Below are 23,603 nucleotides of genomic sequence, written 5' to 3'. Positions count from 1 at the left end.
GCTGCTTTAATTTTTTTTTTTAGGCTTGCACACACCGTGCTGCTGAGTGGCAGTGCCCCAGTGGGGCTCTTCGTCCCGCCCCTTTTAGATGCTCAAGGGGGCGGGGCTCACAGAAGAGTTCCTCGTGATGGGGAGAGGATCGTCACGTCAGAGGAAAGAAAAGCCAAAATGTAAATATTGAAGAAAAAAAAAATTTAAAATAGGGTTTGAGTAGAGTGAACCTATATTTAAGGGAGGGGGGAATTCCCTTGGGACATTAAAACTTAAATACAAAAGGGGATGGCTGGGTTTTGAAATTACAAAATCAATATATAAACGGGGGCTGCCTGGGGGGCATCACATTAACCGCTATAAAAGGGGTGGGGGCATCAATACACAAGGGAGGAGGGTTGACTGGGGGCACACATAAATCAAGACACATGGGTGTGGTGGCATAAATGCACAAGGTTGTGGGGTGGAACACAATCAATACTAAAGGGGGGCCTGGCCGGGGCATTAATACACAAGGGTCGCAAATATAAAAGGGGGGGTTAATGACAAAGCAGTGTAGAAAATAGATTTTTTATGCTTCGTAGTGGCAGAGCCTGTCCTGGTGTGCCTGGGTGTCGGTGTGGCAGAGACTGTCCTGGTGTGTGGGTGTCGGTGTGGCAGAGACTGTCCTGGTTTGTCTGGGTGTCGGTGTGGCAGAGCCTGTCCTGGTGTGTCTGGGTGTCGGTGTGGCAGAGCCTGTTCTGGTGTGTCTGGGTGTCGGTGTGGCAGAGCCTGTCCTGGTGTGTCTGGGTGTCGGTGTGGCAGAGACTGTCCTGGTGTGTGTGTCTGGGTGTCGGTGTGGCAGAGCCTGTACTGGTGTTTGTGTTTGGGAGTCGGTGTGGCAGAGCCTGGTGTGTATTTGGTTGTCTGTTCCCTGGCACTTTACTTACTGTAGGAATAAATAGATCTATTTAATTTTGATTTAGTTAGAGATAAAACGCCCTCCTGAATTTGTAGTCTCTTCAGAGGACAAAACTTTCTTGGCCCAGAAATCAGCGAGAGGAAAAGTAAAGGTTTTGTGTTATTTACTCTGTTTCAATCTGCATATTTTATGAAAAAGGATCAACCTTAAATCCAGCTTCTGCCCACAGTGTGCTCCAGCCTTGTGCAGGTTTATTTGGCTGAACTTGTTTTTAATGGTTTCTGGACTGACTTCTGATGAAGTGGCCCACTGGAGAAACAACTTGCACTCCCCTGCACTAGTGGAAAAAGCAAAGTAGGAATCACTAGTGAAAAGGTGGTGCACCTAAAGCAAAGTAGGAATCAGTAGTGGAAATGTGGTGCACCTAAAGCAATGTAGGAATCACTAGTGAAAAGGTGGTGCACCTAAAGCAAAGTAGGAATCACTAGTGGAAAGGCGGTACACAAAAAGTGGGGTCTGAATCACTAGTGGGAGGGTGCTTCGCACAAGGCTGGTAGGAGTCACTTGTGAAAAGGTATGAATTGCTGGTGGGAAGTTGTGAAAAAGCAGTGTGAGAATCACTAGTGGAAATGCGGCATCGCAGGCTTGGTGCATCCCTGGCACCTATTGAGGGAGCCCAAGGGGCAGCTACTGTGGGGCTCCTGTGGTAGCCCCAGGCTCAGGGCAGCGGCCTCTTTGGCCCCTTTGGCACCTGTGTGCTAGTAGCACGGGGTGAACTTTGTCTCATTTGGCGCGTTATTTGGGCAGCGACCTCAGATTATGGGGCCAGTGATAGCTCAGTATAAAGTTATTGCGAAATCGCACTGTAGTCGCTGGTGTTTTTCCTTCTTCAGATTGTATCTATCAGTAACGCCCAGTGTCCAACACCGTGCCAAACCTCCTATTATTTAATGCAAGAGCGACACCGGATCAGTCTCTCCGCACCTCCCGCACGAGACACAGGGCTGATCACGCGGAATTAAAACGTGGCCACGGATTAACACAGGAGCCGGCAAACTCTCCAAAATGAGGGGGACGCTGGAAAATGTCGAAGGAGTCCCCATGGCCGATGCAATTGTCAAAAACTGGCAACAAATCAAGACTTTTGAAGCCAGACCTGGTGACATCCTCATTTCTACGTACCCCAAATCAGGTATTTTTTTTATTTTTCTGCCGGGGGAGGGGGGCGACTGAATGCTAAACCCAATTAGAGCTGCAAAGATGAATACGCTGATTATGATAAAGGAGAGGCGTTTTCCAAGGTTAAAAACATGGGCTGGGGGGTAATCTAATAGCGTTGATGGCCCCACCGCGAACCTGGCTTAGGGGCGCTCTTCATGTATGCATTGTGCTGTGTGTGCGGACTCGTTGCGCATGTGTGAATGTGCTACTCACATGAAACTATTTTATGGGGTAAAAAAAAACAAATAAGCACATTGCACACGCTTGATCATTGGCAGCAGATTAGTGTCAGCTTTGAAGGACCCTCTTGTGCACTAGGAAGCCTAGGGGTCCCTTGAGACCTGTACTGCAGGATCCTACGTTATGCCCCTGCTGACTACAGCCCATGCTTGCTATCGTCCCTCGTTAAACGCCAGCCTTGTGACATTAGGGGCCCCTAAGGCTGAAGCCATCCCCATTTAAGGGCAGCAGTGATGTCCATGTCCAAATGTCATCAATTTCAGGAACCACGTGGATCCAGGAGATAGTAGATTTAATCATGAACAACGGAGACGAAGAGATTTGTAGAAGAGCCCCCATTTACGAGAGGATCCCGTTCATTGAGTTGATGCATCTGATGAAACCGGGTAAGATTATCACGATCGCATTTTCTCCATCATTGATCTGAGTATCAGTGTGAAGGACCCCGTCCATCCCAGGCGTGGTACCACACTGACCCCAAACCTAAAGTTCTTCTCCGTTCTTGTTGGTTTCTTTCGTGTTCTCCCTTTCGATCTTGTGCACCTGTGCGATTTAAAGATGAACATGTTCTATGCAACACTTCTGGGGTCATCTACAGGTCTCTGTGACCACTGATGGTCCACTCGGAAAAGGTGGACACTTGTCCGTGAAAACGTAACACGGATTTGTTTCGCTCGTGTACAAAAGGCATTGTTTGGAGGTTATTGGATAGGGATTTCTGTATCCTGGCCACTGGCCGGGGCAAGAAGGGGTCTTCTTACAGGTGAGAAGCCCCCTGGAAGACAGAGCTCTCGGCTTTAAAAACCAAACCAATGAGAGTTCCACCAACCATCGAGGAGCCATCAAGCTATTCTCTCCTCCACGCCTTTCTTTCAGCCCTCGGGTCCTATGGGTTTGGCCAATAATTATTCTTTCTCCTGCTGGCTTCTGAGATCCTGGGATCTAATTTCTTCTTTTCCTATTGGTCGAAAATTCGTAATGTAACGACAAATTGTCTTCGTGCCCAAAATCTTCTCTGCCATTTGTAAGATAAACAACCTTATAAACTTCACTGACCCCAACTGAACTATAACCGGGTTATACGGCATTATCTCAAAGCATGATACGGTCATTCGCCTTTTACGAGGATATTGCTCGTAAACGGCTTTATATGACATTTTATACCCAGTGTCCTAAAGATACGTACGTGATTATTCCATACATCGAGCCCCCCCGCTACATAATGTATTGTTTCACCATAATAACACTTTTAAACATTATTTTATTATTATATGAAAAAAATGTATAAATAGAACATATAATATATAAATATTTAGTAAGAATATTTAAAAGTGTTAGAAATATATTTTTAAATACTATAAATTTATTACTATTTATATTTGTTTCATATAATAATAAAATATTTAAAAGTGTTAGAAATACATTTTTAAATACTATAAATTTATTACTATTTATATATATTTTTTTCATATAATAAAATAATATTTAAAAGTGTTAGTAATAAATTTATAGTATTTAAAAATATATTTCTAACAATTTTAAATATTATTTTATTATTATATGAAAAAAATATATAAATAGTAATAAATTTATAGTATTTAAAAATATATTTCTAACACTTTTAAATATTCTTACTAAATATTTATATATTATTATTGTTATAGAAAATAATAATTAATATTTTTAAATATTACATTTATATGTATATAAAACATTATATTTCTAACAAATTATTATTATTTTATTATACTAAATACATATTATTGTTATAGAAAGTAATTATATATTTTTAAATATTAATATTATAATAATATAAAATGTTAATTTTAGAACACTTTTAAATATAAATGTCTTTAAATATTGTCATATCATGAAGATTGTATTGTAGCGACTCGCTATTGGTCAGAACCATATGGCTGCAATAATGGTCCTTATAGAAACCATGACTTGTCAGGAGGTAAGGATATTCTGAATGAAGTCACCTGTATTCAAGCAGGGGATTTCAGCTGTGATAAAGGAGTGAGAAAAGCACCAATCGTCATCATAGTAGAATGTGATGAGCTGGTTCTTGTGGTCTGGACCTTGAGATTTGGGGCAGAAAGCCAGGTATGACTATACAGCAATGCCCAGCCCAGGAGGTCAGATGTAGAAATAACTTGTTTTTGGAACGAATCGGATTATTCATGAGTTTCTATTGGAAGCAGCCGCTGGGAGTATAAAGCTTATCTCATCAGTCATGGTATTTAAGGTTATCCACCCACTATTTGGCAAACATCTTCTCCCAGCATAAAGATCCCAAGATCTGGAGATACATTCATTATATCCAGCAAAACTCCGCTTTCGGTTAAAAAAAAAAAGAAAAAAAAAATACTCTCAATTAATTAAGATTTCGGGCTTGATAAAGGGAGGCGGATGCTCTCAAAATCTGGAAAACTAAATGTTAGCCCAGTGAATAAAATACTAATGCCAACGGCAATACTATATATTTTTTTTTTTTGAGTCTTTACAGCAGGAGAAACGGGCCGAATGGGGCCGATCTGCCGGCAGATTGTATGTTTTTTTTCTTGTTTTTCTTGTTATAGGGTTAGAAGAAATTAACGCGATGCCTTCGCCCCGAGTCCTGAAGACCCATCTGCCTGTGCAGCTCATCCCGGCTTCTTTTTGGGAACACAATTGTAAGGTAAGGGCTTTAATCGGGAGGTCGGATAATGTCGGTCGCTTTAATCTTGTAATGGTTTATACCAGGGGTGTCCAACCTGCGGCCCTCCAGATGCTGCAGGACTACATCTCCCATAATGCTCTTTCAGGTAAGGGGCTGGCTGAGGAGTATGGGAGATGTAGTCCTGCAGCAGCTGGAGGGCCGCAGGTTGGGCGCCCTTGGTTTATTGAATGTCCATCGGCTCGATCAGCTGACCCGTTATTCGCCGCGTGAAGCTCGGACGGCGACCTCGACTAAGAATCTTCTCGTCATTCCCTTTTTTTAAGGTCATCTACGTCGCCCGTAATGCCAAAGATACGGTCACCTCCTTTTATCACTTTGACCACATGGTTAAAATTCACCCAGAACCAGGAACCTTCCCCCAATACTTAGAGCGATTTATGAACGGCAACGGTAAGAGACGGAAGCAGGTTGTTCAATTTTTATTTTCTTTTTAATTAAAATTAAATTTTATTTTCCTAAAAAAAAAATATTTTCACCTAACAACCTCCTTATATGTACAAAAAAAATCTAGAAAAAATTGAATTGCAATTAAACTATTTAGCATTTCCATAAATGCATTTAAAATAAAAAAAAAAATAAGATCATAAATGGTCAAATAAAAATGTTATTTAATTTTTATTTAATTTGTATTTATTTTAATTTTTATTTTATTTTGGGAGGGTTTTTGCGGTTGCCCAGGGGATAGGGCGTTAATGAGAATTTTTAGCAGATCTGTAACTTAGAAAATTCTTTTTATCTTAACCCCCCCCAATGATTAATGTTTCTTTGCTCACAGTCGGATGGGGCTCTTGGTATGACCACGTGAAAGGATTTTGGGAATGGAAAGACAAGCGTGACATTTTGTACCTTCTCTACGAAGACCTTAAAAGAGTAAGTGAGATTATTTCCAAACCCAAAAGCTCTTGGACCGTGTATTTTAAATATATATATATATTTTTTCATGACTCTCATTTTCCTGCCAACGTCCAGAATTCTCTTGAAGAGATCCGGAAGGTGATGAGGTTTTTGGATAAAGATCTCTCCGAGGAAGTGCTGAAGAAGATCGTACATTTGAGTTCCTTCGCCCAGATGAGGAAGAACCCGATGGCCAACAACTCAACGTTCCCCAAGGAAATCATGGACCAGACTGATATGAGCTTCATGAGAAAAGGTTTGCAACGAGACGCCGTCAGATACTAAATGTTACATTGTAACCATAGTTTAGATCATACATCAAAGATCACTGAATACAGGATCTGATTGGTGGTAATTGGCAGACAACCTCTTTATAGGAATAGTCTCCGGTAGACCAGATGGTGCCCACCGGTTTTAGGTCAATATTGAACACCTAACACCTGAATCAGGCAGATCAAATGCCTCGCCATTATTTGTGGAGCTGTAGCTTCCATCAAACTCCGTGATCTGATGGGCAGGAACGCTACGGTTTGTTGTCCTAATCGCCTAAGTTGGCCGCCCGCATTCTGATCCAAACCAGAGTGGTCTTTGGTGGGACGTGTCAGACCGTCATGGCGTGATCTTTGATCATACAAACTTGATGAGCGTACGTTTCATAGGATACCCCGCCAAGGTGCCGAACCCAAGAAGAAATTGAATCCATCCCGTCTGCCTCTCCATAAACGCCACATTATGCCGCAAAGTACAATACGCAGGACAGCCAATGACCGCCCTGGGATGTTGTCACATGACGCCGCTCACAACCAAACAGCAATCACATAACTTTCCCTACCCGCAAGTTAATGCAACACTTTAAAGCATATCGCCATGGAAACTAGATACTAAGCCGGTCAGGGTCCAATCATAACGCAGCAAGTGCACTACGCTCAGACCTTGACTTTTAACCCATCCAGGGTTACCAATAATCCCCGCTGCGACGCTGCTTTTATAACCATAACGATAACAAATTTATATAATCAGAGATTTGTTATAGTGTAGATTTTTTGTAAATTATTTAGTAATTTTCGTTTAGCGTCGATTATCAGTGAATCCGGTTTTTTAGTGCGTTCTGCTACATAAGCGGCGGCCGAGGTAGAGGTTAACGTGAACTTGGCCCCGTTTAGCTTCTGTTTACTTGTTCTTGGCGAACGTGCCGGCTGGCGGTATCGGCAGGGGTGGGAATTTCTTATTTACCCAATAAAAGTGATTATTTACCCATTGGCTGCCGGCCGTGAGGTCTAATAACAGACTATTGGATCAAAACTAAATATTTATTTCACTTTAATCATGAAAAAAGAACACCTGCCGAATTATATTGGTCTTATTTTTTATAAGGATATTTTTTTGTGTAAAATAAATAAATAAATATTTCCATTAATTAATTTAATTTACCATTTTTGCGCCTCGGCAGGCACGGTTGGCGACTGGAAGAACCTATTTACTGCCGAGCAGAGCAAACGGTTTGAAGAGCATTACAAACAACAAATGAAAAACACTACTTTGATATTCCCGTCAGCGATCTGATTACACGGGCCTACAATCCGGGGGAAAATATCCACAACCAATCCAAAAATCCATCATTTTCATCGCTCTGGGAAAGGTCGCAATTATTTTTCACATACCAAAAATCTGCATTTCCTTATTTCAATTTTTCAATATATATAAAAAAAAATACTGAATGTAAATTTTAATAAATGGGCGGGGTTAATGCCGATAAACCAGATTCTTGCTTTCCTTGTCATCTGCTGTAGTGGCCGCCATCTTGAAGCTGGCCTTTCCTGGTGTGGCTTTTTGCTCCTACTACTGGTGTTGACCTTAAGGTGGAGACGACCAATCATCTACGCTCAAATCTTTCTAATATCGAGGTAGTTTAAACTGGTTTCGACCGGTATTCTTAAAATTCTATTCTAGTTTCTTTACGTTGTTGATAACCGGCTAACGGTCCTGTGTATGGTTCCTCTGGTGGGTTTAGCTCGTATGGTTCCTCTGGTGGGTTTTAGCTACCTTCTAGCTGCCCACCGTGGGTGAAAAGAGAGTCTTCTGTCCCAAAAAGATGCACCGAGGGTTCTGTGAAAGTACCAGTATTATACTTGAGACCCACTTTATTACCATAGAGAAAACCTGGTCCATACAGAAAGTCCGCGGCCGGGTGAAACCTTCTAATACCAATTCTTAAACCAGTTTGTTCCAGGCTATAGGAAGGAGCCCACTAATACCTCCGCCAATATGATTTATATCCTTAAACAGTTCCATGGGGTAGCCCTAGGAATCTCTGCCATGGCCGGCAAGGTAGACATTTGTGCCGAGACCCTACATGCAGAAACCTCTTGCTCCTTCTTGGAACATCTGGATTGTCTTGGAGACCACTGAGGAGAATACAAGCCAACGTCCACCATCTCCAGACAATCTTATATGTGAACAGAACCATGGACGTCTCGTCCGTGTCTAAAGCCGGGTGGGTGTTCATGAAACCATTTGGCCGAGGTTACCTTTAGCAAGGGAGGCAGCCCGATGCGGAGGAGGAATTCCGTAGCTTACAAGACATGGCTGGTGACCTCAGCGGTCCCTTTCACGTCTATGTATTTCTTGTACTAAGCATCTTCATGGTTACCCTTCTTTTTTTGTTTTTTTTAAACAAACGATAACTATTTCAATTTTTTTAAATAAACATCGCTTTCCTTTTCTTTATTTGTAGTTATAAAAGTTTTGTAACATCTCAGGCAGGCCCCAGGCAGCCGGTCTGGAGCGTCAGTAAGTCTTAAAGGGTTTGTCACACGGCAAACTTCCGAACGAACTTCTTACACCATAGATACGTGGTAGCCGCACAGAGACCGTACCTATAAGGAGACGCAAGAGGTTGTAAGTTTTTTTGAGATACACAACGTTCACTTATCTATATGCCATTAACCCATTGTACTACGCTGCTTTCAACGCGTAAGCATGTTAAAGATGAATTCCAATGGACTGGAAAGCTCAGTTTTTAGCAGTAAAAACACCCAAAATATCACATGACGGACAATAATGGCAGATAAAGGGAATTTATTGGAACAAAATGAGATAAAACCAGGTTTCTCCCAATTCCGGCTAACATTACTCTATACAGCTTTGGGGGGGGGGATGGGGGGGGTATCACTCTATACTGTGCTGGGGGTGGGGGGTGAGATACTTACCACGTTATAATGTACTGCATGTGTTCATTTCTCAGGGTCACCCTGGTTTGTCCACCAATCGGCCCTCCGGGGATCGTGCTAGCTAAAAAAAACGTTATTACACCGTAAATTGAAGGTGCTGTTCCTCTAAAACATTGTGCTCTCTAGTATCCCTCATAACCTCTTAAGGTTCAACACAGAATTATTTAAAAAGCTTCTTTTTGTTTGTTTCTATGGCAACATCCTATTAGTGCCTGCTTTGTATCACATAATTTATAGTTCAATAGTACAGCACGGCGATATATGATAAGACTATATAAATCGCTAATCAACAATAGTAAGATCTCTTTAAAGGAATTTTCCCGGTATTAATTATACTCTTAACAGGGCAAATCGTAGGCGTCCTGCTTCTTACGTACCAAGATCTGCGTCTATTAGGATAGGCTCCGTTCCAGCGGCCCTTGCCATGGCCGACAGGTCCCTGTAGTGCCACAGGTTTCTTTGAGGGTCATTTTCCGGGACGAAAGGCTTCCGTATCTCTGTCAGCCTCACAATACCCACCAGCTCAACCTCACCGGCAACCTTTGGAGAGAAAGAAACATTTAGAGGGATCCCCGAAGGCCAAACAACGATCCCTTCCTCTACTACAAGGGCGTCCAGCCTGCGGCCCTCCAGCTGCTGCAGGACTACATCTCCCATAATGCTCTTTCAGCTACAGGGCTGGCAGAGGAATATGGGAGATGTAGTCCTGCAGCAGCTGGAGGGCCGCAGGTTGGATGCCCTTGCTCTACTAGATTATAACTGTTTAATTGTAATGCCCGCTGGGTACAATCAGTATGTTATGGTTGATAAGTGGTTAAGTGGGCATTATATATATTATATATATACTGCCCCTGGAACGAGATGTTCTTTAGGAGCTGGTGCTGGTTTTTATCTCACCTGTCCCTTCAGCCGGGTCTCTGGATTCATTTTCTTCTTTGGAACAAATCCTCGGTTCACCAGGATGGGGATTCTGACGGAGGCAAATAAGCAGATTAGGAAGGTCAGTCCCTCTTTGAAAACCCCTGGTGCCCCTCTTTCCTCTCCTGATGCCCCTCTTTCCTCCCCTGATGCCCCTCTTTTCTAGGAGGTCAGAATGTTTGCTGGGTATGAGGGTATCGCAGGGTTCTACGGCCCTAAAAGCCCGGATAATGTGTATAGAAACAGCAGATAACAGCTTTATAAATTAAGCGGGGTAATTAAAGCCTTATTCTTCTTTTAAATCCCCCCGCTATATAAATGATTACATCTTTATTTACCCCCCACATGTTTTCTGTATACGGTAGGAATGTACGTACCCGAGGTCAGAGCAGTAGAAAGGGGTGATTATATGAGCCCCGCTCTCTGTGCTGGACGATATACGACCTGACTCCCGAGCTTCTTTCTCCGGGTCCACTAAAGTCCGAGGGAGAATATAAAGCTCCCGTGAGTGATCGAAGTGACCCCTCACCTTGACCGGGCAATACTCTAAATCCCTGAGCTCCTCCGGGCTGGAATGATAAAAAAAACAGAACGAGAAGTGTAGGAAAGCACGAAACACTGGTCAGTTGTGTTGGGAGTGTTGGGAGTGATAAAGGTCCATTGGAACACAGGAGTGACAAAGAGTGATAAACGCCTATGAAGAGATTCCATTAAAAATCAGCCGTCTCCAGCTTCAATAGTTGTTTACAAAATTAACCCCGCCTGCGCTGGGTTTATCAAGCCCTTTTTATACAGCTGTAAAATGGTGAGTTCCAGAGCTAGCAGTGAACATTATGGTTATTCTATAGGGGGATGGGGCAGGTATCAAAGCTTAACCAGTCGTTGGTCTCGTCTTAGATTCAGGAGCCGGATGCCGCCCTATCCCATGTATGTTTAAATCCCCTCGCTGTATTGGGCTTTACTACTGTTTTAGCGTCTATTTGTGCTCTTACTCAGTCGGGAGCGGAATAGGCTTAGCTCTAACTCGTGACTCCATATCCTTGATGAGTTCCAGTTTCCACTTGCGTCTCTGGACCTGAAAGGACACGATAACAACAACAACAAAAGTTCTTAATTTGCCAAAAAATATTAATGGGGCTTCATGTTTAAAGGGTCTCAACAATTCAACGCCAGTGATCATTTACTCAGCTCTTAAACATAAGAGATACTGATGGTACCTGCCACGTGCCCAGACCAAACGTGGTCACCGGGATCAGCAGGAGGATCCATTTGATGATGGTATCTTCTTCGGACTCAGCAGCTTTGGCCGAAGAACGGATGAACCTGAATGACCCGAAGCCAAGAGCTGAACGAGAAAAAAACAACAAATCAAACGATGGAATTTTAGAAAATTCTATATAAAATGCATTTGCATACAATGGCAGGACGTTAAAATCATATAACGGTTTTAAGTTGGGTAAATATTTCCTCAGCCAGATAATAACCAAAACTCCGGTGTGTTCAACATCAACTGAAATAAGACAATCCTGGACAAGGTTTGAGATTAAATTAAATGTAGATATTTAGCAGGCCAGAGGAACTAAGTGCTTCTCATCTGCTCTTTCTAATATAATTTCATTCAGTATGTTTCTGATTTACGTGCAGTGGTTTCTATCGTATTTATATATATCCTACTGTTCAAAAGTTTGGGGTCACTTCTTGTTTTTGAAAAGAAAAGAAGATTTTGTCCATTAAAATAACATGAAATGGATCAGAAATCCAGTACAGACGGGGTTAATGCTGTAAATGACTATTGTAGCTGGAAACAGCTGATTTTTAATGGAATCTCTCCATAGGCGCTCATCACTCTTTATCACTCCCATCACTCCTGTGTTCCAATGGCCCTTTATCACTCCCATCACTCCTGTGTTCCAATGGCCCTTTATCACTCCCATCACTCCTGTGTTCCAATGGCCCTTTATCACTCCCATCACTCCTGTGTTCCAATGGCCCTTTATCACTCCCATCACTCCTGTGTTCCAATGGCCCTTTATCACTCCCATCACTCCTGTGTTCCGATGGCCCTTTATCACTCCCATCACTCCTGTGTTCCAATGGCCCTTTATCACTCCCATCACTCCTGTGTTCCAATGGCCCTTTATCACTCCCATCACTCCTGTGTTCCAGTGGCACATTGTGTTCGCTGATCCAAATTTAAGCTTAAAAGGATAATTGATGGTTAGAAACCCTTTTTGCAATTATGTTACAGCCAGAAATGTCCTTGTTTTCCCTGAAAACAGCTGAGTGACCCCAAACTTTTGGACAGTAGCGTATGTTCTTTTCCATCTCCAGGGGGTCATAGTCCGTCTTTACCTTTTTGTAGATGTGGTTGGAAGGACTCCGCTCGCCGGCAGGGTTTTGTGGTCTGGGATAGTCTGGCTGCACAATTTAGACTCTGAAAGAAAAGAAAGATTATTTTCAGAGATTTTGTCCTCTTATCCTCCATAATAAAGCAGGCTGCACTATGGCTGAGGTCGAAGATTTATTTTAATGCTTTAATGCTATAAGTCACGGCTTTACTGGGACCTTTAATGTGACTGTGGGCTGTTTGAAGAAGAATAATGGGTTTATTTACCCCGTTTAATTTATAAAGCCGTTTCCTGCAGTTTCTATACACATTATCGGGGCTTTTAGGGCTGGAGAACCCTCTAGAGACAGAGGGAATGGGGATGCTCACTATATAAATATAAATGAACGTGTAACATAAACCAAAAAGTTATATGATATAAACGAAGGCCGATACAGACGCGCAGCATAGCACGATAATAAATCCACCAGGTCTATAGGCATATAAGGGCTGTCCTTAGGAGTCTGGGGGAAGTTGGCAGCTATGATGTTATGCTGTACAATGCAGGGACAGCTCCCAGGGGTGACCTCTACAGAAAGTTCAGGTTGTGGAGGGTATATTTGGGATTAGAGAGGGGTCTGGGAGAGTCCTTACCTGCCACCCACCCCTGGGGGCAGAGAGCAGGGTCCTGATCCCCACACATCCCAGGAGGAGCCTCATCCCAGGCGCTGGGAAAGGACGGTACCCGGGTGTCAAAAACTCAATTCAGCACACTTCCTGCTCCCACAGCCTGGAAACCATAACTTCCGGGTCACGTGCACGGGGTCCACGCACTCCGGAAACCATGGTAACCGGGAAGCTTTGACTCTTTTTGCTTACCTGATCGGAAACAAAATAAATATGAGATCATTCCGATTAACCCACGTGACCCAGTCTATATGTCTAGAACATCCGTCTCACAGCACATGTGTACATTAACCATTTGAGCGCAAGAGCAGATTAGCAGTGTCTGGAATGTCACCATGCACAGCTTGACCCTTTCAGTGCCAGAATTGTGTGTGAGCAATGTAAACATAGAATGCTTTGGCAGGACTCATATAGGTATTAACCCCTTGGGTGTCAGATCAGATGAGTGACAGGGGGGGGTGACCGATGCATCCCTTTAAACCATGTGATCAATCAGCTTCCAGTGCCGCTGTGCGCATGAAGGGGTTCTGTCTGCTTCTAAGGCATTGATATTAATAATTTAATAAATATTCTACATTAACAACAATGATTCTCCCCCTGTCAGCTGCACGAGTACAGTAACGCTTAGTACTGCCTCTCTAGGCAGCCGTAGCTCATCTCTATGGTCAGTGAGCACTTCCGGGTGGAGGCTGAACAGCAGTTTACACGTGGGTGCCTGTGTGTGACTGTCATGGAGGCTCTGTCTGAGGAGCTGCACCAGTTCCTGAAGCTTCACCCCAGTCTGGAGCTAACGGGGGAGAATAAGGTGAGGGCACTTGGCAGGGGTAACACAGGGGCAGCCTGGAGCAGGGAGAGCAAGGTGAGGGCACTTGGCAGGGGTAACACTGGGGCAGCCTGGAGCAGGGAGAGCAAGCTGAGGGCACCTGGCAGGGGTAACACTGGGGCAGCCTGGAGCCCAAGAAGGGGGGGAACAAACTGTGGGCACCTGGCAGGGGTAAAGGGCCTTCATATGCCTCCAGTCCGTCAGTTGTTTCAGCATAAAGAAAAAAAAAACCTCAAATTATGTGTTTTTTGTCTAATTGTTTTTTTTTTTTAATTAACCTACTCTTGTAAAATACCCCACATGATTTTTTAACGTTTAATACCAGCAGGTTAGCTTCCAAATGTGCCCAATATTTGTAATAAATAGTTCTATGTAGCGTATCGTATAAATGCAGGTCCTTTAATTGGAATAACTAGTTGTATTTATTTTAATGCATTTAGGTAATTAATGTAACATTTTACTCTTTTAGTACCCCAGTTATATATATCATTTGCTTGTGGAGGGGTGAGCGGAGTGATCCCTTTACATTTGTGACCCAAGTCCCCATACCTGAGAAACGTTATGATTGATAAAGCTTTAATTATACGGTTATTTCTCCTGTGTCTGTAGGTCAAGTGTACCCTAAACGGACATGAGCTGCCGTGTCGACTTCCCGAGCTGAAAAACTTCACTGAAGGAAAGAAATATAAGAGATTGTTTTCAGAAAAAGCCTTTGATTTCAGCAGATTCGAGCCACATATTGTCCCGAGCACCAAAAACCAGTACGTATCTGAGCGGGGGTAAAATAGATCGGATGGGGGTTCAAGAAATACCTATTTTGTGTCTGTATTTTTAAAAATTTGAGAATTAAGTCCTTCTTTTGGACCTTCGTTTGTTATATGGCTTCCTATAGTAATTATGAGATAGATCGGTGACATCAGGAAATGCATAAGGACGGGTTTCTCCTGTTTGATTTATTAGAAGGGACTGGCTCACTTTGGTGATCGACCTGCGGAGAATGAAGCGTTTTTACTGAGAAATCAAATAAAGTAATTGAAGGTGATTGCGCTCTTCGTGACTAAAATCGTTTTCGTTTTAACTGCAGACATCAGCTGTTCTGTAAGCTAACTCTCCGCCACCTCAACAAGACCCCAGAGCATGTTTTGAAGCATGCCCAGGGCAAGCGCTACGTGAAGGCCTTGGAGAAATGTGAGTAAGTGTATGTAAAAAATAATAATAAACTCAAAAAGGTAACTACGTTTCCCAGCTTAATTTTAACCTTCTCTTGAGTTTTATTCTGCTCACAAAAAGGTTGAATAGTCTTAAGTTGACTAGAATTCCATCTTGACGAACCCATGCAAGTTGGTCAACTGAACATGACAACGTTGAGTTGGTCAACGAACCTTGGCTTGTAATGGGATGTTTAGCCATTTGTTCCTTTAGGGAGAATCATGTCCGCTAATAAGCTCCCAAGGGGACTTTGGGAGAGGGGTTGGGTTGATCTGGAACTTAAGTCAATTCAAAAGGACAGACCAACATGACCAAGAGACTGCAGCACAGTTGAATTGAACTCGGCAGCCAAGAAGTGTAGATCAACAGACCTCTCTAAGAGATTCCACTCCACTCAACAGCAGTCGATCCAACTCGACAGTACCTCAAAAGCAAGTTAATCTTTCAGTTTCATCAAGTGATGTTGAGTAGATTTCAGGTCGGTCATGTGACCTCTGTAACCTTAACTTCAGTGAGTATAGAGGCTATAATCGTAAAATTAACCTTCTATGAGCATCTTTCAGCTTTTTGAAGGTGGAGAATGTGTTTAAATAAAAAAGGACTGAACTTGGGATTTTAACTAGTGGAGAAATGTTTGCCAACAAGTTTTATACCTGGGCCAGGTGATTTTTCCTTCTTACGTTATTGCTTAGTGGTTGTATTGCTATGGTCCATGCTTTGGCATAGGGGGGCTTCCATTCACCAGAGTCCTCTCTTCTTAGATGAGGAGTGCCAGAAACAAGGAGTGGAATATGTGCCGGCTTGCCTCCTACAGAAGAAACAGCAGAAGAGGTCTGATGGTGATGGACCTTTGCGAAAGAAAGATATGTGGGAACCCCCGAATGACTCGGATGACAGCGACTCGGGCGATAGCATGAGTGACCTGTATCCAGGTGAGGTTCTTCATATCTGTCCCTAAAGCATCTGGAAATGTCTGCCCTGTTGTAATACTTGGCGGAAAATGTTCACACGGAGTTCTTGATAATGAAACAGTGGTCCTTCACCCTAGAGGGTTCTAGAGTCCCAATCTAGATAATGCGGAAGCAATATTATTTAAGGTTCGGTTTCGTAACGTCCCGTTCCGCGGTTCTTCCTTTGCCTGCAGACTCCATGTTCAAGTTGAAAAATGGCGAGGACGAGCCAAATGGAAACGTTACATCGGGTGGCGAAGAGGAGATGGAGGTGGATACATCGACGCAGAACAGGAAGAAAAGGCAGCAGGTAACTTACTTCATTCTGGAACAGCCTCTGTACGGTTGGCCTTGAAGATATTTATTAAAAATTCATAAAAACTGATTTTAGTTCTAGAGAATCAGACTTGGCGTTTGAGTCAAAGTGGATGTCTTAGAAAATACTGACTTCCGATAAAGTGGCGTTTACTCTGAATACTTCAGATATCGAAATAACTACAGTTTGAGCAATTTACTCACTGCTGCTGGGCATCTCCCGCGTTCTTCCTTATTTCTGTAAACTTTTTCTGTAGCTGACATCAAGTGTCAAGTGATTGACCGTAGATGTTATAAAAAGAAACCCCGCAGCTTTAGGGAAGTCTGACCTGAAAGTATATTTAGAAGTCTTGTCTATTTCGGGGACTGGAGATCTTTGTTCGTTTGCCGTTACAGAAGCAGAATGGTCCGCCGAGAAAGAAGTTCAGGAACGGTAACCAGAAATCCAAATCCGCCAGGAAGTCAGCGGGGAAGTGATATATTTATCGTACTGTTTTTTTTTTTTTTTGTCCCCCCCCCCCTTCTTAATACCATTAAAATAGTTTATTTTTGTAAATGATATTCCATAGTAGTGAGGGCTGTTACCCATCTAGTAAACGGGGGGATGAGCGGCAGTGGGAGCGAGTAGATGGAATGTGATCCCCCTCACTAACGGGTGACTTACAAAAATAAATCGTGAATGTGGCGGTGCTCTTTCCGCAAATGTTTTGTACTGAATCCGGCCCGTCGTACCACAGGGGCAAAACTCTTAGACAGGTGCCCGGGGTGTAAAGGTCATACCCCGGGATAGATATTAGTTGTGAAACAATGCTTTGTGTCAGAGGGGCAGCTTCAATGTAGCTTTTTTTGTAGTGGTCCTACAGGTGCTGCTTTTCTATCTTAAGGCCGGTATCAGTGGCTTTTTTCTGAGCACCGGTCCGGCAGTCTGACACCAAATTACTGTATGTACTGGGGGATCCTGAATAGGGCTGCGTCCAAAATACGGGGGAAGGCAGCTCTCTCTCTCTGCCCGGTGGAAACATCCACGCGTGCGCAGTATTTCACGAACGGTGCAAATTAAAATTACTCAGATGCGACTTTATATAAAGTAAAACAGCAGAATAAACATGAATCGGCTGAATTGCTTTGTAGACATAGTTCACAGGCAGGGTCCTCAGCTTCTGTTGTACTATCCCCTTTTTAAATTGTGCAGCGCTGTAGAATATGTTGGCGCTTAATAAAGAATATGAATTTCCAATGCTTTGACCACGGCGTGTCCTTCGGGCATCTAAAATAAATCGTTCTCCCCCAACAGTAGCTAAAGAAATAATGAAGTAGCCTCCAGCCCTGGAAATAAGACAATCGAGATATCTGAAATTTTATTTGGATGACCGTTTACAGAAAGGACAGGTGTGTGTAAGTCCTCTCTGCCAGCGTACAGATCACATCACGCTTTCACTGCAATTCCCGCTATAAAAGCCGGCCATTCTTCTATCTGGCTCACGTTTAGCGAACGGCCCCCTTTTCTTTTTTTTATTTCCCTCTCGGCTCCCAAATCAGGCGGATTTAAGCTTCTGGCACTCAAAAGAATCTTCTATTTTTAATAAAAAATAAAGAAACATAAGTAATGTTCAGCAAGGGGAGGCCCCTGCTTTTGGGTCTACGATGGCGCCTTTATACATAATATTTAAACTAAATATGTTACAACTATTTTTTTTTCCTGTATTAAAATAGATTACATTTATAAACACTATTGAATGTTGAGATATTGTACAAATGGGCTAAGATGGAATGCCTGCCGTCCGGATACTCTTTTTTTTTTTTTTTTAATGGGATCAGAATATATCTGTTTTTTTCTTTATAACTTAACCGCAGTTGTCTGGCTGGATCATAATGAGAACAGCAAACCTATAAACGCTCATAGAAATTTCTGGTGAAATTCAGATAGCATGCAGCCTGTTTCCGGGTCAATCGGACCGCCGCTTCCGCCCGCAAACGTAATAGAAATGATTGTGCACTGCATGATGGGATACCGGATGTGAAACTTTGGTTCATGCAAGTTATACTCTGAAAGTCGGTGGTAGAAAAATCACCAGTCTCAGCGTCCTGTTTAAAAACAGCCGGCACCAGGCGTCCTGCGGCCATCAACCGTTTTCTTTCCACAACACCAAGTGGATACTGTGGTCTGGCATACTCGTGGCGAACACCAGACCGATGTCATTCACGCCATCCAGACCATTTAACCACGACGTTTCTCCGGCCAAAAAGCTGGAGCCCCTCTTGGATTTCCGGTACTCTGGCAGAGGCCATCGGCTGATCAGTTTCTCTGTCCTTAAATCCATAATGTATAGGTAGTGGTTGTCGAACAGGAGAGCGAAAATGTCTCCAAAACCCAGTAAGGAAAGGTTTACAGAATCCGGCATTTTGATAACTCTGAAAAGCAGGAAATATAAACCATTTAACAGAAGAAACGAGGGGGGGGGGTCATGATTGAAACAGGTTGGTGAAATTCAAAGTTTGAGGGGTGCTTCCTTACATAAATTTGGTTGATTAGATTACCCTTAATTATTAAAGCTTTGTGTATCAGAATTCTAAATGGCAGTTCCAGAATAGCGCACAAATTACAAATTGCTTTTTATCACAATATGTACTATACCTTAGAATGTCGTAGCTGGCAAAGTCCCACTGGTAGAGCCCAATGGCCGAGCTGCACACGATGTATTTTCCATCAAAGTGCAGCCGCGGCTGTAAGCATATACTGCGATCGTCCGATACGTACAGCGTCCTCAAGCATTTACAGTTTATTTCCCTTCCGATCGGCCAAATCTATAAAACAAACCACAGGTAAACGACTAACGCTGGATCTAATTTGGGATACATATTAAGTTAGCTGTAGGGCATTTAACATGGCTTTATGTAACTCTCAGAGTTTAAATGTTCTGTTACAGTAAATATTCTCCTCCTGCTTTGTTTTTTGGGGGGGGATTTGCGGGCAGGTGAATACACATACCTTGATTTCATATTTATCGGCACTAAGTAGGATATAATCCCCGGGACTGTGCATGATGGATTTGACTTGACATTTCTGCAAAACTACCTGGGGAGAGAAAAACCAAACAAAAAAAAATACTCAACATTCCAACAAAAAGTAACAATAATAAACTACATACACCTAAAACAGACACAATCTCATAGCTAATGTATGGTATTATGGCTAATATTGTCATTAAAGGGCTCTTTCTAAATCATTTTCTGCATTCAGTGAACGGGATAAGGGTTCTTGAACGTATCCATCGCGAGTTAAAAACTTGGTTCCTGTTACTTCTTAAATCCCCGCAGGGGCTGAACGGCTCAGACCTACTTTTGTGACCCATTCAGTATGGCCAGTGAGCGTATTCAAACAAGATCCGGAAGATAAGGCCCAGATTTTCACAGTGTTATCTGCAGAGCCGCTGACGAGTAAATCGAGCTCGTCGCTGTAATCCACGCTAAAAACTGAAAAGAAAAAAAAAAAGAAAAGGCTTAACATTCCATACTTTTACAATGTATTTCGCTTTATATAACTAATACTGATTTGTATCAAACTTAATATCACTAATTATCTTAGAACTTCTAATTATCTTTGATTACTTTCATTACTGTACATTTTTTAAGGAAGCCCATTTTGCCCGTTTGCTTTTGGGTATCCTTGGCAACTAATATGCAAATATTCTAATAGCACATCACGAAGATGACATCTAGAACAGGGAGGACTGATCTTCAAGCCCATCCCTTTGGGAGTCGGTAAACTTTAAAATGCCACTTAAGGGATATTCTATGTAGAGTCTCTTTACATTAAAGAAAACGTACAAATAAGATAAAAAAAAACCCATAAAAATAAGAGTTTAAGCAGAGTAAAGCGAATCTTACAGTTGTCCTGTCTACGCTTCGCTACCTGCTCCAGTATGTCCTCTGAAGTGCTGAGTTCTGGCCCCTGAAATCCAGTCCCAACAGGCGACAGTGTTATCAAAGGATCCAGTTACGAGTTTTTGTTCGTCGAACGTCACAGCCGCACACGTGTGAGTTTGGATGCCATAAATGCACTGCCCGGTGCTCACGTCCCACAGCTTCGCGGACAGATCATCTGAACCTGGAATGCAGAAACATAACAGAATCGAGACGATCCACCATCATCATCATCCAAACCAGCGCAAAACAGTATTAGAGTCAGAGTGTCCAGCTTTCAAGGTCTTCCTCATAGGCTTATTGCTTACTAATTCTGGTTGTCGGTGACTCTCCTGTCTGTCAATGACTCCTTAGCTCTAAGCAAACCGAAATCAGGCTTGGACCCTGATGTGTTTCCGAAGCTCATTACTGTTCTGTCTGCCCTGAACCCTCCAACCTGCCCTTTTTTATGTATCCCTGCTGTGTTCTTCTGGGGGCTACGCATTTTCTGGGACCTATCATCATGGTAAGGCTGACTCCTACAGGTCAGAAGCCCTGTGATGGAGCTACAGCTAGAGGCTATATCCTGCTAGGATGTGTTCTCCTTCCTGTGACCTCGACGTTTGGGTTTCTAACCTCTCCAAAACCCAGGCGTGGAAAATATAGCCCAGAAATCCTTTATTATACCCAGATTTCTAGCTAAGTGACAAAAGCCCCTGAATGAAAATGATATCACAGTGTAGAACCTTCTTGGGACTTCTTCAACGAAAGCCCATTTTTTACGGATCCACATAATCATCAAAGTGATATCGATTCTACTTTTTGCAGAAAACGTAAAAATCTGTAATTTCTATCCTAATAATTTCTAACAGCGACCTCACCCCCTTCATGCCCCGTTTCAAGCATTACTTACTACAACATACAGAATAAATCATATATATACACCCTACAAAGCGCACTTTGCTTTCCTGTATTTTTAGTACCTGTACACAGGAGTCCATTTTTATAGTAAAGTGCATAAACCCTGGCACTATGTCCAATTAGCGATGCGGTTTGGAAGGCTTCGTGATCCTCCAGTTGTTTCATTCTTAAAACGGCCTTTAGGTAAACTTTCTTCCAGTGCAAAGTCTCGTGCACGGCATCGTCGACCTGCCAGCCCAAATTCCTACAAGCCGTTTGCCACACTTCCGTACAGGCACTTATAACCTTATTCCATTGCTTAGAGACAAGGCAACACGTGAGTAAGGTCTGGGGGTCCAGCCATTTCAGCAGGTAGAAGCTCAGTTCCAGCGGAAGTAGTCTGAGAAAGTCCCTCTTCAGCAGGGTCTCTAGGTTGTTGGAGAGGTGCCTCAGCTGGACAGCACCGCTCCGGCTGATCAAGTGATCCAGTGTTTCATTTTTCTGCAGGTCCGTCAGGGTGTAAAAGGTAGCCGAGAGGTTTTCAAGCCATGACTCAAATTCCTTCTTCTCCATAGGTTTCCGGAAGCATCAACCTGCAAGACGGTAACGTTGACACATTAAATAATCGCAAGAGACGCCATGCGAAGACCGCCAAGGCGAATGATACATTAATATACAATATAAACTTGCGGGGGGGCAAAAATAATATATAATGCAGGAAAAGAATTCCAAGTTATTACTTAAATGCATACCATATCAGTTACATTTCTTATAGGTCCAGGTACGTCGCTGGATCAAAGTATGTTTCATAAAATGCACCTGGAGGAAGAAACAAAAAGATTATTGTATAGAACAGATGCTTTTATTCATCCCGGAAACAATATGTAGGAAATAGGGTGACTCTAAAGGTGCTGTCCCATTATTAGAAGAAAAAGAACCTGCATCCCTGATATCAAGCTTGGTTCATAGATTCCCAGGGACCGATTAATCCTAGACTTTAGATCACAGGGAAGGTCGAAGTAGAACTATGCGGGAGGGACTGTCACTATACATGGATGACAGCTGGCAGGTATGACTATTGTTTTTTGACAGTACCACCTCTGCTGCTTACAGTCTGATCTCAAACAACCTGAGAAGAAGAGCAGAGTACTCTAAACATGACAACCCACTTGACAGGATGTCACTGTCACGTGTCAGGGCCCACGAGTGACTGCACTTTTAACCCACTTAGAGGAAAGCAGGCTCTTTGCTGATATGTCAGCCACACTTGTTTGAGGGGAGCCGGTTTCACTGCTGCACACAAAGTTGACTTCTGGCCTACAGACTGGGGCAAATTCTCACTGTGGGGGTAATTTTAGGTCCCTGACTAACAGGAGGGTTAATAGAGTCTCCTACGTTAGAGACCTGTGTCGTATAAGTAATTCCCGGCTTTATACGGCCTGTGCTTTAGTAAATACCTCTCCCCCTGCAGGTTCTCTCCTGTCCTTACGGCAGCCATACTGCTAGAGGCGGGCGATCGTCCTCCCGCCAGCTCCTCCTTCCGCTACAGACCAGACGCAGCCGCCGGAACCAATCGATGCGCTTCATGGAATCCCCAAGAATGGATGTTTCGACGATCGATTAAACGTACTTAGTGCACAAGCAGTAGTAAGTGTTGGAACTACGGGGCGGCTGTCGCGAGATGTCCGGGAGCTGACATTTTTCTATAGGGCAAAACATGTCACTTGCAGTCAAATAGGGGTAGCTGATTAGTGTTTCCAGGGGCCCATTCATATATATATATATATTTTTAACGTTCAAGCTATAGATATAGCAAATGTGCTGCACACGAGATCATTCATGTGATTTGTTGTTATCATTAATAATAACAATAACATACTAATAATAATAATACATATTATTATTATCGATGTCATTATTGTAATCATTTTTACATTTTCAGCTTCGAATTGTCGGATATAAAATGGCATTGGATATTTTAATGACATTACAAAACCAGGGGAGGCGTAAAATATATATATTTTCATAATAAAAAAAAAATAAAAAAAATATTATCTTCTGTCAGTGGGCTGTGGGATGTCTGGTGTTTAGAACTCGGTTTGACACAGCCTAGCGCGCTCACTCTAGAGAGTGAAAGCTGTGCGTTCCAGCATCACGTGACCCCTGTCAGCTGGTAAGAAGGAAAACTATCACATGACCTACAGCCGAGCCTAACAAAGACGGACAGGGAGCAGGGGTGAGTAAGAACAGTAACACGTTTTATTTCCAGTTAATTTAATTAGTGCAAGCTGTAAATAATCATATGAGTGACCTTAGCGACATATAGATATATAGATTAAAGCGGCACCGCGGCTGATAAAAATACACCATTGG

At 42.8% G+C, this 23,603-nt stretch overlaps 4 protein-coding genes across 5 annotated transcripts; 2 read left to right on the top strand and 2 right to left on the bottom strand.

Annotated features, from left to right (window-relative positions):
* Positions 1-1,886: 1,886 nt before the first annotated feature.
* Positions 1,887-7,729, top strand: LOC128503045 (sulfotransferase 1C2-like). The gene is made up of 7 exons (XM_053473055.1): positions 1,887-2,084; positions 2,617-2,739; positions 4,936-5,033; positions 5,339-5,465; positions 5,851-5,945; positions 6,045-6,225; positions 7,420-7,729. Exons 1-7 carry the CDS (start codon positions 1,958-1,960, stop codon positions 7,530-7,532), a joined length of 864 nt encoding a protein of 287 aa, XP_053329030.1. The 5' UTR covers positions 1,887-1,957; the 3' UTR covers positions 7,533-7,729.
* A 933-nt stretch (positions 7,730-8,662) lies between these two features.
* On the bottom strand, positions 8,663-13,252 carry LOC128502754 (surfeit locus protein 1). 2 transcript variants are annotated; one of them, XM_053472662.1, is made up of 9 exons: positions 13,098-13,252; positions 12,470-12,551; positions 11,335-11,462; positions 11,110-11,192; positions 10,495-10,686; positions 10,097-10,169; positions 9,577-9,739; positions 9,179-9,260; positions 8,663-8,845 (listed from the first exon to the last, which is right to left on the bottom strand). In XM_053472662.1, the coding sequence occupies exons 1-9, from the start codon at positions 13,161-13,163 to the stop codon at positions 8,779-8,781; spliced, it is 936 nt and encodes a 311-aa protein (XP_053328637.1). In that variant the 5' UTR covers positions 13,164-13,252; the 3' UTR covers positions 8,663-8,778. The 2 variants fall into 2 exon arrangements, with proteins under 2 accessions (XP_053328637.1, XP_053328638.1); XM_053472663.1 differs by lacking the exons at positions 11,110-11,192; positions 11,335-11,462.
* Positions 13,253-13,812: 560 nt separating this feature from the next.
* Positions 13,813-17,117, top strand: SURF2 (surfeit 2). The gene is made up of 6 exons (XM_053473048.1): positions 13,813-13,935; positions 14,563-14,714; positions 15,038-15,141; positions 15,924-16,094; positions 16,307-16,422; positions 16,824-17,117. The coding sequence occupies exons 1-6, from the start codon at positions 13,861-13,863 to the stop codon at positions 16,902-16,904; spliced, it is 699 nt and encodes a 232-aa protein (XP_053329023.1). The 5' UTR covers positions 13,813-13,860; the 3' UTR covers positions 16,905-17,117.
* A 643-nt stretch (positions 17,118-17,760) lies between these two features.
* Positions 17,761-22,760, bottom strand: FBXW2 (F-box and WD repeat domain containing 2). The gene is made up of 8 exons (XM_053473414.1): positions 22,688-22,760; positions 21,983-22,049; positions 21,314-21,823; positions 20,341-20,535; positions 19,768-19,901; positions 19,417-19,503; positions 19,063-19,232; positions 17,761-18,839 (listed from the first exon to the last, which is right to left on the bottom strand). Exons 3-8 carry the CDS (start codon positions 21,801-21,803, stop codon positions 18,551-18,553), a joined length of 1,365 nt encoding a protein of 454 aa, XP_053329389.1. The 5' UTR covers positions 21,804-21,823; positions 21,983-22,049; positions 22,688-22,760; the 3' UTR covers positions 17,761-18,550.
* Between the last annotated feature and the right edge of the window lie 843 nt (positions 22,761-23,603).

Source organism: Spea bombifrons, chromosome 8 (genome assembly GCF_027358695.1).
Source record: "Spea bombifrons isolate aSpeBom1 chromosome 8, aSpeBom1.2.pri, whole genome shotgun sequence".
Lineage (NCBI taxonomy): Eukaryota > Metazoa > Chordata > Amphibia > Anura > Pelobatidae > Spea > Spea bombifrons.
This window is presented reverse-complemented; position numbering and strand designations above follow the sequence as displayed.

What these genes read in the sequence shown, in the direction of transcription:
- FBXW2 (XM_053473414.1), bottom strand. Translation starts at nt 21,803, where the DNA reads ATGGAGAAGAAGGAATTTGAGTCATGGCTTGAAAACCTCTCGGCTACC. An exon ending in AAATGGACTCCTGTGTACAG is followed by an intron (nt 20,536 to 21,313) that starts GTACTAAAAATA and finishes TCTGCATTCCAG; the next exon opens with GTTCAGATGATCTGTCCGCG. An exon ending in CCGATAAATATGAAATCAAG is followed by an intron (nt 19,233 to 19,416) that starts GTATGTGTATTC and finishes TTTGTTTTATAG; the next exon opens with ATTTGGCCGATCGGAAGGGA.
- LOC128502754 (XM_053472662.1), bottom strand. Translation starts at nt 13,163, where the DNA reads ATGAGGCTCCTCCTGGGATGTGTGGGGATCAGGACCCTGCTCTCTGCC. An exon ending in CCAACCACATCTACAAAAAG is followed by an intron (nt 11,463 to 12,469) that starts GTAAAGACGGAC and finishes TTTCTCGTTCAG; the next exon opens with CTCTTGGCTTCGGGTCATTC. An exon ending in CCTAATAGACGCAGATCTTG is followed by an intron (nt 9,261 to 9,576) that starts GTACGTAAGAAG and finishes CGTTTTTTTTAG; the next exon opens with CTAGCACGATCCCCGGAGGG.
- SURF2 (XM_053473048.1), top strand. Translation starts at nt 13,861, where the DNA reads ATGGAGGCTCTGTCTGAGGAGCTGCACCAGTTCCTGAAGCTTCACCCC. An exon ending in AGCTAACGGGGGAGAATAAG is followed by an intron (nt 13,936 to 14,562) that starts GTGAGGGCACTT and finishes CTGTGTCTGTAG; the next exon opens with GTCAAGTGTACCCTAAACGG. An exon ending in ACAGGAAGAAAAGGCAGCAG is followed by an intron (nt 16,423 to 16,823) that starts GTAACTTACTTC and finishes TTGCCGTTACAG; the next exon opens with AAGCAGAATGGTCCGCCGAG.
- LOC128503045 (XM_053473055.1), top strand. Translation starts at nt 1,958, where the DNA reads ATGAGGGGGACGCTGGAAAATGTCGAAGGAGTCCCCATGGCCGATGCA. An exon ending in GATGCATCTGATGAAACCGG is followed by an intron (nt 2,740 to 4,935) that starts GTAAGATTATCA and finishes TTCTTGTTATAG; the next exon opens with GGTTAGAAGAAATTAACGCG. An exon ending in TCTACGAAGACCTTAAAAGA is followed by an intron (nt 5,946 to 6,044) that starts GTAAGTGAGATT and finishes GCCAACGTCCAG; the next exon opens with AATTCTCTTGAAGAGATCCG.